This window comes from Hippocampus bargibanti, linkage group LG18 (genome assembly GCF_051943395.1).
Source record: "Hippocampus bargibanti isolate YZ-2025 linkage group LG18, ASM5194339v1, whole genome shotgun sequence".
Classification (NCBI taxonomy): Eukaryota; Metazoa; Chordata; class Actinopteri; order Syngnathiformes; family Syngnathidae; genus Hippocampus; species Hippocampus bargibanti.
In genome coordinates this window covers 13,642,301-13,661,496 of record NC_142751.1, presented here as the reverse complement: position 1 = coordinate 13,661,496, position 19,196 = coordinate 13,642,301, and the positions used below count along the sequence as shown (strand labels likewise).

The following is a 19,196-nucleotide window of genomic DNA, read 5'->3' as shown; positions in this document are numbered from 1 at the left end:
ATTACTATTATTATTACGTCTGTGTAAGCTCTCAGTCGTACAGGATATATATATATAGGGCCGAAACTACCAGTAAGACTTTAGTTTGCTGACGAAGCTTCTTGGATGGGAAGCGAAACGTCCGACACCTTCAAAGAAGTACAGATGACGGCTGAAGAAACCTTTTCATCGAGTATTATTATTTTTTTTTTAATCCAAGAGAGCTCTTTGGACTTAGAAAAAAATGTAGTTAGTTCTTATTTATTGTTATCACACTTTGTTGTTGGGTAAGGATGAAAACTTGGGACAAATCCAGGGCGGACAACCGCCTCTTTCGCTCAAACATCCTACCAGAGCAAAAATTGTTTATAAAAGTTTTCAATCCCTTTTTACGCCGTAAATATATCATCTCCAAAAGTGTATTGCAATGACAATGGGGTCGTCTAATGTTGTGTGTAACGTTTCCTTGTTATGGGGGGGGGGGGGGTCAACACGAGAGGCCCCTCTTATCCTTGTTTGGCTTGGGAGGAGGGCGTAAACTTGTAAGCTTGGGCGGGAAGGGGTTAGGGAGGGGTGTGTTGGAAACTTGAAACGCGCTCACGACTCTGGCGCGTTCCCGCGTAACCAATGAGCGCTGACCTAGCCAGACTCTGCCCGCCATACAAATAAGCTGGGGGGCCTCACTTTTTGTTGAACCCACTTTTAAGATCGCACTCTGTTTGCAGTGTTGATTATCCTCCGAGGTGATCCTTTAAACTGCACGGCGAGCGAGTTAAGGAAGAGTTGTAAAAACGTTTTTTTTTTCCTGAAGGAAAAACACAAAATATCAGATAAGTTTTGATTTACTTCTATTATTTTTATTTTTTTTTTTTTGGGGGGGGGGGGGACGTCTCCACCTGCGAGCATGACGAGGAGGTCGTGCGCGATCTACGCGGTGGGCGTCATTTGCGCCACCCTACTCATCGTGGGCATCGGTTTGACCGCCTCGCAGGCTTTCCGCAAGTTGATGTACAACCGTCTCAAGAAGGTATATAAAACAAGCGTCCACTTTTTTCCATGCTCTTTCTCTCATGTGTGTTTGCGTGCGTTGCTTTTATGACGCTGCCCCGCATTTCCGCTGTGCTCACAGCGGATGATAGTAGACGGTTGACAATGGTGGTGATTGTGTGCTGGTGGGGGCCACTTGGAGAGAACAATGATCAGGTCCATGCATTTCTTCTTCCGAAAAAAAAATAAATATACGCATAAAAGTACTTCAAAAGTTGAATAAATGTGACTTGGGGCCATGTTTTAAAATTCGGATTTAAATGTTTAAAGCATATGCCGTTTTTAGAATTTTTTTTTTTTTGGGGGGGAGGGGCGGAGTACCCGGAGAAAACCCACGTGTTTTGGGGTGACAACATGCAAACTCCACCCAGTGAGGCCAAAGTAGGAATAGAACATTGCACCTCTGCACTGTGAGGCCAGTGTGCTAACCGCTAAGCCGCTAAGTATCAGAAGTCATTTTTTTCTGGTATTCAAATAACTTGTCATTTTTTTTGAAGAGGTATGAAACAAAAAGCTAAATAGAGATACACAGCAAAGTGTACATATTAATTTTTTTTTTACTCAGAGAAAATATGAAATTATTGTGAAAAAAAATATGAAAAAACATGCAATTTTTGCAATGCATTTATAGGATTATAATCTTCATTTTTACTAGTCATAATTCCAGTTCACGATATCTGAAATTTATTTCAATTCCATATAGTTCAGGTGTGGCTTTTTGTTTTTAGATATCTGCACGCTAAACTATGAGTGGTCTAAATGACCTTTCAGAAATCTTTCAACTGGAATTCCAAATATCTGTTGTGATTTTAAATTGAGGGAGAAAAAAATTGCTCGAATGACAAACGTGATGTCACTTTAAAATTAGATGCCCAATAAAATAAATAAATAGAAAATAAACAACCAAATAAATAAAAATAAATAAAAATAGTAAATAAATAAATAAAATTAAAAATAGTGAAAAAATGTCAAATTGCTGGGAATAAATTCCACAAAAAATTATATTTATGAGTGAATACTAACAAGCACATCTGACCTACGTTGGACTGCTTTTCAATTCTGTCATAAGTAAAAAATATGCAAAGTTTTGTGTGTTTTTTTTTTGCATATGAATCGTCATATTTAAATAAAAACCGGAAAAAAAAGTATCAATGACTTCCCAGAAAATGTCACCAAAATAAATCGAAATTGAAACTTTGTTTTTTTTTTTAGCCGTTAGCAAATGATGGAAACAACGAAAATTAAAGCGATGATTCAGGCGGATTATTCACACTTCCTTTTGTTTTACGATGACGTGCGGAGGTTAGAGGTTTTGCATGTCCAGGAATATATTTTTTTTTTTGGGGGGGTGGGCGGGTACCAATGGTTTATTTGTGGTATTGTTGATGTTCATCAAAGCATGGAGCTAGTTACTTTGTGCAAACTAAAATTATATATATTTTTGCAGTACACTGCTCTTTTCCAATTTTGGGTCAGTTTATGGGTCAGGTTATCATGATTTGTGCACAAAAGGGTTCAGATGTGGGAGGGAAGGGGGGTGGGTGGTTGCACGTCAAAGTCACATTTTAATTTCCCTAAGAAGTAGGCAACTTTGATCTGTGTCCTCGGAAGGGAAATTTCGAGCCCAAACGGTTGCTTTAATGTAAATGGGCTTGTTGTCGGTTGATTGACACACGAAAGCAAACATTCATATCTCGATCTTTATACTTGAAAGAAATTCCTTGGCAAAGCACCGATTGCAATCTCGCCACCACCCTACCCCTTCTTCCACTGACTGTGCCTACTAACTGCAGTCTAGACTGCAGTCTAGGCGGAGGATCCACCGAACCCTTGAGACCGACTCACCGAACCCCTAGGGTTAAGAACCACTGTCCTACACCAAAAGTCCCCATGAAAGTGACGCAAAATGAAAATAATACACCCCTTGGGATTACATTAGTCTATTTTTACAAGTGGCTTCTGACTTGAATCTGGTTGCCGTAAGACAAATTTAAAGTGAAATCCGAAACTATCAACAAATTACTTCATTGAGGAAGCGGGCAGGTGGGACTACACTAGTTCTCTTTGAAACGTGAGTAAAACACACATTACGTTGAACATACTGACAATGACCAGGCTCTCTTGGTCAGATTTATTTCAGGGCTGAGGGGGTTAAGGGGTGGGGGTGGGGGGCATCCCATTTGGTCTACATGTGAAGCCTCTCATTCCAAGAATGCTTCCTTGAGTCTTAAGTTTCTTTCGCCACAGCCAGTGTTAGGTAGCAACTCGATCCGTAGTAGGATATCGGAAAATTTGATAAGGTCCAGAAGTGATGCAAGTATGGATGAAAATCGAGTCGATCCAAAAGTGGTGGATTGCGATCGGGATTCGAGGATTTAAGACCGCGTCCAGACCAAAACATTCAGGAGATGCGACCTAGTCAAGCCCAAGACAACACAGATCAAGACCAAGTCAAAACCCAAGACTAACACGATCACACCATGTCAAACCCAACACTCAACTCTCAGACTTGAGATCGACAATCGTTGTACTAAGTTCATCCTGTCTACTTGATATCTAATGTTAAGCAGATTCTTTACTTACAGACTTAATGAAATACCTGACATGTTTCGGCGACTACTTCCGCCTTCGTCAGAGTGTCACGCCCGTGGTCTTTCAACAGTAGCCAAAATGGAACTGTATAGTGCCACTTAGCAGTTTTTTTGACGACGATACTAGTGCAGCGTGTTCTACCGGAAACAAATTCCTTGTGTGTTCTACATACTTGGCAATAAAGATGATTCTGATTCTGATTAGAGATCGACAAGCCAAGAATAAACGAAGACGGTTACGTTGAGGCCAATCAAAACCACATTTTTATCAGACGGGTGCCTCGGCTCATGAAAGGTTGTCTAAGTAACCCACGGCCGCCAAAATAACAAAGGCGTCCATGTTAAACAGTCTTAATATTCTATTGTTTCTCAGAAGATTTAAAGAATATCCTCCGGCTGTTCGTTATTCATGGCTGCGTTTTTCCTCCCCGTCTCGACATCAAAGTCATGGCGGTGCGCCTATTTGCTTATTCACCTGCTACATGTGTTTTTCCATCGGGGTGTGGCGTAGAGATGAGAGGGTTTTCTCTGTTCCTGTTTTCCAAGCGCTATTTCATGTCGCATGCTGGGAGGGCGGCCATGTTGAATAGTCCGATGAAAAAGAACAACAACAACAAATAAAAGAGGCATGAAAGGACAAGCGGGTGGAAAAAAAAAAAGGCCGCTTTAACCTCTTTCAATCCAAGGTGACAGCTTTATTGTCCTTGACCGCTTTGGAAGTGTTCATCTAAGGATGTGTGGAATAGAAGCCAGAGGAGGAGGCCTCTTGGAGGGTTGGGGACACTTTGGCGCACCCTCCATTTTTGTGGGGAGTTAATTTACATCCAGACACGACTTTGAACAAAACTGACACAACTAGGCCAAACGGAGATTTTCACCTCATGTGCGGTTGAAAGACAAACTAACCCCCCCTCCGCACTTCTCGCCTTCCCCATGTTTTCCATCTCCTCAAAAGAACCCCCCACTGAATCGTCGGGATCGTCATCCGTAAACGTACGCTGTTTTGAAAACGACGGGGAGTTTTTGCTTTTAGCGAGTCTGCTTCTGGAGCTCAGGCCTGAGGAATGTGACCCAGATCACTTGGGTCTCAGTCCCGCGCAGGACTTCGGGCTTTATGAGTCACATGATCTGCCAGGGACTCTCTCTCTCCGAGCACCCGTCGTCAATGGTAACCGCCTGACAATGGAACTATGGCGGGGGTCTCCCCTAATACCATTCATGTGCACGGCCAATGCTCTCGTCAGAAAGAGGCACCCCTCCGTGGTCCCCCTCCCTTAAGATCTGTTTTGTTCTCCGGGTCTGTTTTTGTTCGGAATACGCCATCCAGGCTAAAAACGTACCAGCTAACTTAAGGTGTCTTAACAGGAGATTGTTTTGGTGGAGGGCAGCCGCGTGTTTGAGTCATGGAAGAGACCCCCACCGCCCGTCTACATGGAGTACTTCTTCTTCAACGTCACCAACTTGGAGGAGTTCCTTGCCGGGGCCAAGCCAGTCGTCAACCAGGTCGGGCCCTACACGTACAGGTGGGGTCCAAGACGTGAAAATGTGAATAACTGAAGTTTTGTCTGAGGTATGCTACCCCCCAAAAAAAATTGTGATTCGGTGGAGTGACCAGGTTCAATCTAGAAATGAACATTTTGACAGGAGTCAAGACCGAGACCAAGGTGGGTGAAGGAGAGGTTTTTCGAAAGTTGAAGATGAGTCCTAACCAAGATACTGGCATACAAGATGGAGCCAAGATACAAAACCTTGAGGGGTTGACTTTGCAGAGTCCTGACCAAATCCAGAACTAAACTGAATATTTGAGCAGTTGATCAGTAGTTACGAAGGCTTGGACAACTTAACCCCAAGTCAAGAGCGAGACTGAATCTTTGATTTGAGTCTGTAACCAGAGACCAAGTCTCGGAAGCGTTGAAACGAAACTCCAGAGAAGTCAGAATGAAGACTTTTGACCAATATTTGGAGGACTTGAGACCTAGTCAAATCCCCTGAAGACTTTTAATCAGTTGAGAAAGTGAAGACCAATATTTGGAGGACTTGAGACCTAGTCAAAGCCCCCAGGTATTATTTGATGGAGAAGAAGCAGGACAAGACAAAATCAAGAAGGAGCCCTGAAACAGAGGTCGCTAGAGACCAAGTCGAGGCGTAGACTTTCGGGAGATCGCGATCGTGCACCAAAACACTAATTTTCTAAATAAGCGTTCAGGCTGTAGATTTTTCGACTTTTAAAAATGTGCCAATAGTTTAAATGTTGTTGTTGTCTCACCCAAAGGGAGTACAGGTACAAGGACAATGTGACCATGGTGAACGATGGCAAAATGGTGTCGGCGTACAACACTAAAAGTTTCGTCTTCTTGAGAGACAAATCTGTCGGCGACCCTTCGTTGGATAATATCGTCACTGTGAATATTCCCGCTTGGGTAAGCAAATATGGACGACAACGACGACAAGTCAATGGTCGCTGAGTCCCCAAGTCCGTCTCCTTCCCTTGTAGGCGGTGATGAACAAGGCCAAAGGGAACTTTTGGAAAACCTCGATCGTGTCCATCTGGATGAACACCCTTAAAAGTGGTCTGTTTACCACTCGTACCGTGGACGAACTGCTGTGGGGTTACGAGGACCCCTTGCTCGCCCGAATCTCTCAAATGAATCCAGAAGTGGAGACGATTTTTGGTCTTATGTACGGGGTAGGCAAAGATTTGTTTGACTTTAAAAAAAAAACGGATTTCTGGGCATAAATGGGCGACGATGGCAAAGATTTGAAGGAAACGCAAAACATGCAGATCTTTTCTCCCCCCCCCAGAAAAACGGAACCAACGATGGCGAATTCGTCTTTCACACTGGGGAGCAGAATTACTTGGATTACGGCCGAGTGGAAACATGGAAAGGTCAAAGGTAACGCATTCCTCCCTTATTTTTCTTCTTCTCCCTCACTTCTCTCCAATTTTCTGTCAATCAATATAACACAATGGTAACCGGCATTAAAACGTTCACGGACATCTCTCGGAAATGTTTTACAGGCAGCTGACCTTCTGGAACTCCAATGAAAGCAACAGTATCGAAGGATCCGACGGAAGCGCCTTTCATCCGCTACTGAAAAAGGACGAACGGATTTATATTTTCACCCCGGACCTTTGCAGGTATTTTCATCTCTCCCGTTATCTGTGTTTCATTGTGAGACTTTTTACTTCCATCTGCGCCATTATTTGTCGACTCAAAATTCCGAACTGGTTTTATAACATTGACCTTAAAAATCAATGGCTGAAGACTCTCCACTAACAACTCAGGCTAAATTTAGCACCTACCTGATTATAAGGCACATTGAATAGAAGCTACAACGGTTGCATTACACATTCGCTTGATATAGCTACGCTAACGGAAATACAATACAATACAATACAGCTTCATTCATATAGAGCTTTGGCAACCGGTACAGCTGTCACGACACACTTTACAGAAAATCTCAAATACCACACAGAAGAAATCAGAATAGAAATCCATATAGAAGTTGCATCGGATTTTGATTAATTTAAAGTTTAGAAAATACAACAAATCTAATCTAGCGCCCAAAGTATTCGAGGAAATTTTTCAGTCCTTTATTTTTAGATAGGGTTTTTTAATTAAAAACAAAAGCACTAAGCAGCGATTAGTTGAGTTTTACTTTCAAAGATAAGACAAATAGGTGAATTGCCTATCTGTGAATATGGGGCGTGCCGCGTTTGGTATTGACTACATGACACTTTTCATAAAATGCCAATAACATCGCGGAGCTAACCCGTAGTCGCGACAAGCTTGCCCGCTCAAGTTGTGCCGTTCCATTCGCCATCCCATAGTTCAACCTTCACCTCCAAAACACTTTTTGGCGCATGTGGAAAGAATCTGTGGGTGTTTTACCTTTGGCCCAGTCCAGGCGCGTGTCGTCGACCACCCTCCCTTGTCCCACAATGTTTTCAAAACACTTTCACCCACTTACTAAAGTCATTGTGGCTTTACGCAGGCGAGGCGTGTTACGAGAACTAAAAGGGGGGGGGGGGTTGTTGCCTCCTCCATTTCCTGTCCTTTTTGACCATTATGTTAGAGGAAATGTCCCGTTTGGTCTGCTGCGGACATACAGTAAAGTCTCGTTATATCGATATCGGATATATCGATAGTCCCGGTTATATCGATACTATTTCTACGCACGCACTGAGAAAATTACATGCAAACAGGGTCGGATATATCGATAGTCCCGGTTATATCGATATTTTTTTGGCCTCCCTTGAATATCGATATAACGAGACTTTACTGTACAATTTTGCTAGTTCAGAGGCAGAGCGTAGACTGCAAGGTTAAAATTCCCATAAATCAGGCGCCACAAATAACCCGCACAAGCCATCTGTACACTTGATGCAAAAAGCTATCAACCCAGCTAAATAGAACACAATTGATGAGGAACAAGGTAAAATTATCGCAGGAAAAGCACCTACAAGGGATGATTTCTCAAGATGGTGAAAGAAGGCTACGTTCCTCAAGTGTTTAATGCTAATGAAACCGGCCACTTCATTCCATTAAGCCATCAACGACCATTACAAAGGTAAATAAAACGACTTTATTATAAAGTTCAGTTTATTTCTTTAATTACAATACCACAGCACATTTATTATACATAAAATAGGGTATATTTTGTGTAGTTTTAAGGCTTAGAAAATTAGAAAGTACAAAATTATGTTTTATGGGGACCTGGGAACGGATTATTCTCATTTTACTGGTTTCCTATGGGAAATTATTTTTGGGATACACACTTTTCGCCTTACACTGTCGGGGAACCAATTAAGTTTGTAAGCCAAGGTATCACTGTATTTAAATTGACATCTGGATTTATTTTTTTTGGGTGTAAATAAATAAAGAAATGACAATTCCCATTTGTAACCATTTGGACTTTGTATTGAAAGCTGAGCCACAAACGCCTCAAGATGTTGATGAACTGCAGACAGCTGCGACTTGTTCAATAGCCGCCTTGTCTTTTGCTTACAACGAACATAAATCACTCTCCCCAACCGCGGTTGATTCTTCCAGATAAAGTAGAACCTCGCCCCCCTGGTCAAACGTTAACTCAACTGAACGAAAGGAAATGGGTCGCTTCCGTCACTGTACTAATAAAGCAATAGAAAGTCATAAATTTAAATCCATTTCTCTCATGAGTAAATACAGTAATACCTTGCTACTTTCCAGTTCGATTATCACGGCCGTTGATGCATCGCAGATTTTTTTTTATATATAAAAAAGTGTGCATTCCAAACATCAATTTCCCATAGGAAACCATTAAAATGAGAATAATCCGTTCCCAGGTCCCCATAAAATATAATTTTCAACTAAATAAGCCTTAAAACTACACACAATATACCTTATTTTAGGTATAATAAATGTGATATGGTATTGTAATTAAAGAAATAAACTGTAGAGTATAATAAAGTTGTTTTATTTAACTTTGTGATGGTCGTTGATGGCTTGATGGAATGGATAGCTTTTTGCATACATATTTTAACCTTGCAGTCTACACTCTGCCTTTGAACTATCAATAAAGTTAAAATAAGTCAAAATTTCACTTTTGTATCAATTTTCTCAACATTTCACTTTTGCTTTTTTTTTTTTTTTTTGTATGAAGCTCGGCAACGTGTTCGACAATTTTGGCTAGCCAGCATTTCACTCTCACCCAGCAATCGACCGTGTGATGGCACCAGAGGGGGGGGGGGGGGGGGAGTTTGCGAGTCATTTAGCCTGCGAGTCACTATTCAACATTTTGAATGAACTTACGACCATTTTGACTTACGACCGTTTGGTCGGAATGGAACTCGGTCGTAAGTCGGATGTTACCTGTATTTACAAAGGATCGTTTTCCAAATTCTCATCTAGCAACAACGCTTGGACCCCACCCCCCCCCCCTTTTTTTTTTTCTCTCGCGGTGTCTTCAGCAAAGGTCAAGGGAAAGGTCATTACAGTATTGTTGCACACTGGCAAACACTGTATGGACTCTTTTGTTCTGACTGAGAACCATCAGGATTCCTTGGGAACTGTTCAACATACTGCAAGTCTCTCAGAACTCACCATAATAACACCCTCAATGAGTCCACCGGGCTTCATCCACGGGGCCGAAAGTTAGATTAGATCTCGAGGGCTTTCAATCATTTTGATTTCTCGCTTCGACAGCTGCCAAGCAATAATTCAGGCAGCTGATAAGCAGACTTTCAACTTTTTCCAAGGTGAATGTTAAAGACCAATAAACGACCGTAACGGTTAAGGAAGTAGTAAAATATTTTAAAGCTTTTCAAAGAAAGGATTAGCGTATGAAAAAGGTTAGCAACTATAAATTCGTGAAACATGATGATGGAGAATAAGAAGTTATCATATTTAAAAGTTTCATGCTGTTATATGATTAGTCAACATGTGCGACTAGAATACATAATTGAAGCACAGACAACCTGGGGTCAATCTGAGGTCACTAGACACAGCATGTTAAACTGTCATCTTCATCTAGGACAGGGGTGTCAAAGTCATTTTTTTGCCGCGGGCCACATTGTAGTTATGGTTTCCTCTCAAGGGCCGTTATGAATTTGGGGAACCCATTAGAATGTTTAAATCCCTTCAAATATTACATATAGAGCACACCGCAAATTAATGAATAACTCGTTTTCAAATCTGAAGTCAAGTATAATGACTTTTATTGTGGTTGACATCCAAAAATATGAAATTTTGGCTCAGATTTTAGCAATCATCATGGAATTTAACAAGTTTGATTTGCATACGCGGGCCGAAAAAAATGATGTGGCGGGCCGGATTTGGCCCGCGGGCCTTGACTTTGACACCTGTGATCTAGGAGATCTGGCCTTGGACAGAATTTAGGACTTGGGAAACTCCTTTATCACAGAAGTAATTTACGACTTGAAACTCCTTCACAGGAAGAGCTCATTAGCCAGGTTACAAATTTATCATTTCATGCAAAAGACAATGTTTTATACTACACTATAGAGTATTCTAATCAAGAAAACTATGTTTTACTAATGTATCACTTTAATTTGCATATACTGTCAATAAATAGCTTGGCAGAGGGCTGCAGAATTCAGACGTCTGTCATGAATGGCTACGTCTCCTGCCGGCAGTAAAAAAAAAAAACAATCTTTTTGGGTTTGAGTCTTTGTCCACAGTGTCCGATCGAACATCTCTGACACGTGATAAACATGAAAAAAAAAAACCTCGCACGATGGTATCAAAATTAAATGCGGACATCCTATCAAATTCACAACTCAAATAGAACCTCACTCCACAGGACCATCTACATGGAATTTGAGAAGGACGTAGAGGTGAGAGGGATACCTGCATATCGCTTCACTCCGCCACGTTCCGTCCTGGCCAGCAAAGAAGAGAATCCGGCCAACGAGGGTTTTTGCGTCACACCGCAGCAGTGCCTTGGAACGGGCCTCCTCAAAGTCAGCCCTTGTCGGAAAGGTAAACAAATGGACAGTATCTCAATTTAGGATCACTTTATGTGTTATTATAATCATACATTTAATTTCTAATCGCCTTTAAAAACACTCTCAAGGACACTTTGCAGTTATTGCGTAAACAGAACACGGAAATTACTCTGCGTATCCCGGAGGAGTACAATATAAACTCGTGTATATTTGGGATTTATCAAGCGATAAGGGAACGACAACAATCCGATCTCAAATTGCGATTTGTGACTGTTATTATAATCCAAGTGGATTTGAAAATATATGATAATAGAATTATAATCGCATATGGCTATTAGCTATTTATTAGCTATCCATTAGCTAGCTGGCTAGTTATTAGCTGTCTAGCTGGCTGTAAGTTGTCTAGTTGTTGGCTATCAGGCTATCCAGTCACTATTTATTAGCTATGCATTAGCTAGCTGGCTAGCTATTAGCTGTCTAGCTGGCTGGCTGTAAGATGTCTAGCTGTTGGCTATCTGGCTATCTATTCGCTATTTATTTGCTATCCATTAGCTAGCTAGCTTACTATCTGTTTGAGTTACTTCGGGGTTGAGTGAGCCTGTGGCTGCCGCTGCTCACCCACAGAAAAACTTTATCCTGTGACTGTAAAGTGACCTTGAGAGTTTTGAAAGGCGCTTAGCAATTAAATGTATTATTATTATTATTATTACTATTATTATTATTGTGGTTGCAGTTGCGTTACGAATCCACCAGATCGATGCTACTCTAAATGTAATACAACACAATACAGCTTTATTAATCGGGAGCTTTTTCAATTGTTTAAGGTCAGGTGTCATTTTGAGTCCACCAGTAAGAATGTGTGTGTGTGTGTGTGTGTGTGTGTGTGTGTGTGTGTGTGTGTGTGTGTGTGTGTGTGTGTGTGTGTGTGTGTGTGTGTGTGTGTGTGTGTGTGTGTGTGTGTATATTTGTACGCACTGCAGTGACCTTGGCGGTTGTCCGGTTGTCCAAGGGCTGTTGCCAAACACCCAAGCAGGAAAATGCTCACCTCTGTCCCACTTCACTAGCACTTAACCCCGACGCCGGCAGACATATGTGTGACTGTTTTGTATGCCTGTGTGTGTGTGTGTGTGTGTGTGTGTGTGTGTGTGTGTGTGATGCTGCACGTTTCGAAATTTAGCGGTGGAAACCAGCCAGGTTAACTTCACTCCATGTTGCGTTTCATGCTCGAAACGTGCCAGGTGGACTCTTGTCATGGGATCGCAATGTCTCTGGTTGACAATAAGTGGAAGGAACTGAGTGGGAGTAGCGAGATTAGACGTGGGGATATCACTAATTAGTTCTACGTGGACATAAATGCGCACTTCTAAAGCTATTGTTTCTTTTATGACTCCAAGTAGCTTGGCCTTCCTGAGACACGAGTCTGATACAGTCTTAGGAGTCGCATGGTATCATTGATTTTTTTTTTAAAATGTGTATGTGTGTGTGTGTGTGTGTGTGTGTGTGTGTGTGTGTGTGTGTGTGTGTGTGTGTGTGTGTGTGTGTGTGTGTGTGTGTGTGTGTGTGTGTGTGTGTGTGTGTGTGTGTGTGTGTGTGTGTATTAGTGATGGGAATTGCGACTCTTTTCAGAGAGCCGGTTCTTTTGGTTCAGCTTACTAAAAAGATCCGGCTCTTTTGGCTCTCAAACGGCTCCTCAGTTGTTTTTTTTTTATTTTGCTTAAATTAACTACAAAAACATGTAAAATTATGTGAAAAAAGAATTACTCATGTAAAAAATACAATATATCAAATATTTTTATTTCTATGGCTTGATTTATATGTGCACAGAGAGCATCCACAAACTTTCACTTTCCCTGTGGTTACTCTGGTCTGATGATCAGCTGTCACTAATTTACTTCTCATATTAATAATGCTATCATACCAACTAGTAAAAAATATCATAATTGAATAATAATAACAACAGCATAATGTGATAACATTTGTCCAGTTTAACCCCCCCCCCCCCCCCCCTTTCTCACTGCGGCGAGTGTCTGTAATCCTCCCCTCCCTCCTCTACCACGGATATCGACCAATCAGGTGCGGCTTTAACCAAAGACTGGGGACGGGGAATAGAGGACAAAAAAATTGGCTCCCATTTCCGGCTCCTTGTTAGGAACCGCTCTCTTCGTTCACACCAGATATCCGGCTCTAAGAACCGGCTCGTTCGCGAACGACACATCACCAGTGTGTGTTATGAATACATCTACAATGTTAAAAAAAAACGTATTTTAACTACAAACAACAGGTGCTACTGGTGGCTAGCTAAAGTATGTCCATATGCAATACGAAATACAAAACGTGATAACATACACAAAATTAGCTTCAAACAACAGGTGCTATTGGTGGCTAGTGCTACTGGTGGCTAGCTAAAGTGTGTCCACATGCAATACAAATAAAGTGTTCACATACGCTAAATGGAGTTATTTCGCTTTTCGTTTCTCCAGGTGCTCCGGTCGTGGCTTCTTTTCCTCATTTCTACCTTGGAGATTCCAAATATGTGGCAGCAATCGAAGGAATGTCACCCGAGAGGATACATCACCAAACTTTCCTCGACCTAAACCCGGTAGGACAAGACTAAAAAATCTGGCAACCCTGACGTAGGGTCGCCATATTTTGTTTATTAAGCTATTAGCAGTCACTTGGATGAATTTTAGTTTTTTAACTATCTATTGTGAATCGTCTGACATTTATTTATGTATTTATTTTTTTATTTGATTATTTATTTTTAATCAACTGCTGTCGATCAATTTCTAGCTGAGACGAGGTGGAACGGCACTAGTCTCCCATCTAGTGGCGTATAGGCAAAAGTGCATGTTTGAGTACCGTCGTGTTTTGTTCAGCCATTTAATTACCGTAAATTCCGGTGTATACGGTACACCCAAAAACTTTTATTATTACTATTATTATTATTATTATTAGTAGTAGTAGTAGTATGATATAATGTGGTGTACCTTATATTTAGAAAACTTTTGTATACGTATTTATATATTATATTTGGATGTATAAGGCTAATAACAATATGTTGGTACGCCTTATATATGGAAAATACGGTACTTTCACGCCTTAAAACGATGAATAGAATATAGCAAACTGACTCTTTTTTTCTTTTTATAGACCACTGGAATAATTGTGCGTGCCAACAAGAGGGCGCAGATCAACTTCCTAATCAATAAGATATCCACATTTCCGTAAGTGTTTTATTATTATTATTAGTAGTAGTAGTAGTAGTAGTAGTAGTAGTAGTATGAGTATGAGTATGAGTGTCAGTATTAGTATTAGTATTAGTATTAGTATTAGTATTAGTATTAGTATTAGTATTAGTATTAGTATTATTTATGTGTGGTTGTAAAATCATGAGGTTCTTTCTACTCCCAATCAGGAAAACGAAAGGTCTCAACGAAACCATCTTCCCCATCATGTTCCTAAATGAGGTGAGAATCAAGTCATCAAAATTGAAATCGACCTCGGAATGGAGTCAAATTATCTGACGGAAAATTCGGGTGGCATATGAATTATTATAAATTATTTAAATTGTTTGTTATTTCCTGTATAGGATAGCCGTCCATGTTTTTTTTTTATTATTATTTTCACACCGCTAAAGGGACTATTCATGCTATTAACTGGCTAGCTGTTGGCTATCTGGCCATCTATTAGCTATTTATTAGCTATCCATTAGCTATCTGGCTGGCTATTAGCTGTCTAACTGGCTGGCTCTAAGCTGTCTAGCGTGCTAGCTGTTAGCCATCTGGCTATCTATTCACGATTTATTTGCTATCCATTAGCTAGCTGGCTATCTATTAGCTGTCTAGCTGTAAGCTATCTACCGTGCTAGCTGTTGGCTATCTGGCCATCTATTAGCTATTTATTAGCTATCCATTAGCTATCTGGCTGGCTATTAGCTGTCTAACTGGCTGGCTCTAAGCTGTCTAACGTGCTAGCTGTTAGCTATCTGCCTATCTATTCACGATTTATTTGCTATCCATTAGCTAGCTGGCTATCTATTAGCTGTCTAGCTGTAAGCTATCTACCGTGCTAGCTGTTGGCTATCTGCCTAGCCACTATTTATTTGCTATTCATTAGCTAGCTAGCTGGCTTTCTAGCTATTTGAGTTACTTCAGGGTTGAGTGAACGCTGGCGCATGTGGCTGCCGCTGCTCACCCACAGAAAAAATTATCCTGTGATTGTAAAGTGACCTTGAGAGTTTTGAAAGGCGCTTATAAATTAAATGTATTATTATTATTATGATTAAGTGTTTTGTTGCTGTTGTTAAAGCACTATATAATTCAATATGTATTGTATTGTATTGTATTGTACTGTCCTGTATTGTATTGTAAATGACACATATATCGCGGAATCACCAAACATTTAGAGTTCAAACATGTACAAATGAATTGACGGATGTTTGGGATTCCCCCAAACAGAGCGTAGTTATCGACGAGGCATCGGCAGAGAGAGTTCACAAGCTGTTGAGGATCGTCGAGGTGGTTTCTAACTTCCCGCTTATTTTTGTGGCTCTGGGGGTTATCCTGCTACTGGTCCTGATTCTGCTGCTGATCCGCGAGCGAAAACAGAAGGTGAGTTTGTTAGCGCGTGAATTTTAGCTGATACAATGCAGGTTATATAGAGTAGTTATGGGAATTCCGGCTCCTTTCAGAGAGCCGGCTCTTTTGGCTCAGCTCACAAAAAAAGAGCCGGCTCTTTTGGTTCCTAAATGGATCCTCGTTTTTTTTTTTTTTTGTTTTGTTTTGTTGCTGCAATTAATTAACTACCAAAATTCATGTATAATTATGTGAAAAACTCGTGTAAAAAATACACTATATCAAATATTTTTATTTCTATGGCTTGATTTCTATGTGCACATCCACAAACTTTCACTTTCCCTGTGGTTACTCTGGTCTGATGATCAGCTATCACTAATTTGCTTTTCATATTAATAATGCTATCATACCAACTAGTAAAAAATATCATAATTGAATAATAATAACAACACAATGTAATAACATGTGTCCACCTGTCTACCCTAAGCCCCTCCCCCCTTCTCCTCACTGCTGCGTGTGTCTATAATTCTCCCCACCCTACAACGGATCACGACCAATCATGTGTGGCTTTAACCGAAGACCGGGGGCGGGGAATAGAGGACAAAAAAAGTCGGCTCCCATTTCCGGCTCCTTGTTAGGAACCGGCTCACTTCAGAGATCCGGCTCTTAGAATCGGCTCTTTCGCAAACGACACATCACTAATATATAGATATTTTTCTATTTTAAAATAACAAAAAAAAAAATAATAATAAACATTTCTTTACAGGCGAGCGCTGATGAGAACACGTCTTACTCTCCAGTGAGCGAAAAGGAAAAAGAAGACTCTCAAAATGGAACGTACATCGGCCTGACGGCTAAAGCGGACCCGCAAGCTTGAGCATGCTAACCGTCAAACGTTTTTTGTTTTTTAATCGACAGAATGACAGAGAAAACACATTTCCTTGTTTGTTTACTGAGTTTACGTATTTGCCGACAAGCGTTAACGCTTATAAATGATTATATTATTATTATAGTATTATTGTTATTACATAGCTAGCGAATAGCTAGCGAATAGATAGTTAATACCTAGCGAATAGATAGCTACTACATTGCGAATAGATAGCGAATAGATATCTAATAGCTATCTAGCTATATAGCTAATAAATACAGTAGCTAGCTAAATAGCTAGCTAGATTCCAAGATAGCCAGCTAACAGATTTTCAAGGCGTCTTGAATGAGGTTAACTGAAGACGCAGAGCCGATGGATTGCCTGCATCTGCTCAATTTATAATAATAATAATGATACAATTTTTATTAGCTATCTCTTCACTAGCTAGCTAGTTTGCTATCTATTTGAGATTTTCATTTTGCACATTGTGACATTCAGTGTATTATCTAACTAACTATCTAGCGAGCTAGCTATTAGCTATATAGCTATCTATCTGTTGGCTAGCTATTAGCTATCTATTAACTGGCTAGCTAGCTTTCTATCTATTTACTTCCGGGTTGAGTGAACGCTGGCTCAGTGTATTAGCTAACTAACTATCTAGCTAGCTGGCTATTAGCTATATATATATCTAAGTGGCTAGCTATCTATCTGTTGGCTATCTATTAGCTATCTATTAGCTATCTAGCTAGCTTTGTATCGATTAGAGTTACATACTACACAGAAAAAAACTTATCCTGTGACTGTAAAGTGTCCTTGAGAGTTTTGAAAGGCGCTTAATAATGAAATGTATTATTATTATTATTATTATTATTATTATTATTATTATTATTAATATTAAATTTCATAAGGCGTGATCAAAACAAACATGGCTGAAATAGGGTTTGATTTAGTTTTAGGCACTTTTTTTCTTCAAGGAGATATGAAAGGAAGGGAAAATGAAGACCAGTTGTCAGTATTAAACCGCAAAATTGGAACTAAATGTTACAAAATGTGATTCTTGTGCCAGAAAAGTATCTTTCTTTGTATAATAACAGTATTCTGAGAAGCTCAAAAAAATTGTGTCAGTCGGATAAACTAGTTTAGACATTAAAAAAATGTACATTTTGTAAAATAAGTAAGTCATTCTCATTTTTTTTTTCTTGTTGTAAATGTTCATGTTCACACACACACACACACACACAAACGTGTTTTTTCCACATGGTGGGGACTCGGTGTGTGAGTTATTTGTCCTGTGGGAACCCAATTTCAAACAGTAGAAAAATATATTTATGAAACTGATAAAAATTTGATTTCGGGACACAAAATTTACACACACACACACACACACACACGTTTTTTTCAACATGGTGGGGACTCTGTGTGTGTGTTATTTGTCCTGTGGGAACCCAATTTCAAACAGTAGAAAAATATATTAATGAAACTGATAAAAATTTGATTTCGGGACACAAAATTTACACGCACGTTTTTTTTCCACATGGTGGGGACTCTGTGTGTGTGTTATTTGTCCTGTGGGAACCTAATTTCAAACAGGAGAAAAATATATTTATGTAATTGATAAAAATTTGATTTCAGTACACAAAATTTCCACACACACACACACAGACACACACACACACGTTTTAGCCACATGGTGGGGACTCAGTGTGTGAGTGGTTTGCCCCGTGGTAACCCAATTTCAAACAGGAGAAAAATATATTTATGTAACTGAACAAAATTTGATTTCAGGACACAAAATTTACACACACATACAAGCAAAGACACAGTTGTCTTCCCTTTGGATTTGGAGTAACATGTGAAGGACTGTAATGTTTTGCTAATTTCCTGGTTTAAATTTCCATTTCTTCCCTTTTTTTTTAATAACGGCATCATTTATAGTCGGGTTATTGTAATAATGACCATTTATGAAAAGTCCATCCTGTGGTCCCGGTTCACAATCGCCACATTGAATTCTACCACCTCTTTAATTTTTTGTACGCGTTTACCATGTTAAAAAAAAATCAACACATTGGAAACAACGCTGCCCTTTCTTTTAAATTACAGATTGTACTTGATGATATTTTTGTTATTGTTATAACCTTGTATGTAAACACTTTTTTTTTGGGGGGGGGGGCAATTCATTGACTTGTTTAGACTGTCTGTATACAAAATAAAACAACCGTTAAAAGACTCATAGTGCAATGCTTTATGACTGCTCACCAGGGGTCGGTATATCACTTTGAATTAGTGATGGGAATTCCAGCTCTTTTCAGAGAGCCGGGTGTTTTTGGATCGGCTCACTAAAAAGAACCGGCTCTTTTGGCTCCCAAATGGCTCCTTGTTTTTTTTTTTTGTTGTTGCTTAAATTAATTAACTACTAAAAATCCTGTAAAATTATGTGAAAAACTAATTACTCATGTAAAAAATACACAATAATAAATATTTTTATTTATATGGCTTTATGTATATGAGCACAGTTAGTGAATGCTAACTTTCACTTTCCCTGTGGTGACTCTGGTCTGATGATCAGCTGTCACTAATTTGCTTTTCATAATCATACCAACTAGTAAAAAATATAATTACTGAATAATCATAACAGCATAATGTTACAACATTTGTCCGCCTGTCGACCCACCTGTGTCTGTAATTCTCCC

The 19,196-nt window shown here is 39.9% G+C and overlaps 1 protein-coding gene across 1 annotated transcript; it reads left to right on the top strand.

The window, feature by feature from the left end:
- The first annotated feature begins 669 nt into the window (after positions 1–669).
- Positions 670–17,397, top strand: LOC148884761 (lysosome membrane protein 2-like). The gene is made up of 12 exons (XM_089019762.1): positions 670–1,006; positions 4,983–5,140; positions 5,890–6,037; positions 6,112–6,303; positions 6,420–6,511; positions 6,637–6,756; positions 10,920–11,098; positions 13,545–13,663; positions 14,215–14,288; positions 14,480–14,531; positions 15,522–15,674; positions 16,405–17,397. The coding sequence occupies exons 1-12, from the start codon at positions 884–886 to the stop codon at positions 16,513–16,515; spliced, it is 1,521 nt and encodes a 506-aa protein (XP_088875888.1). The 5' UTR covers positions 670–883; the 3' UTR covers positions 16,516–17,397.
- The last annotated feature ends 1,799 nt before the right edge of the window (positions 17,398–19,196 follow it).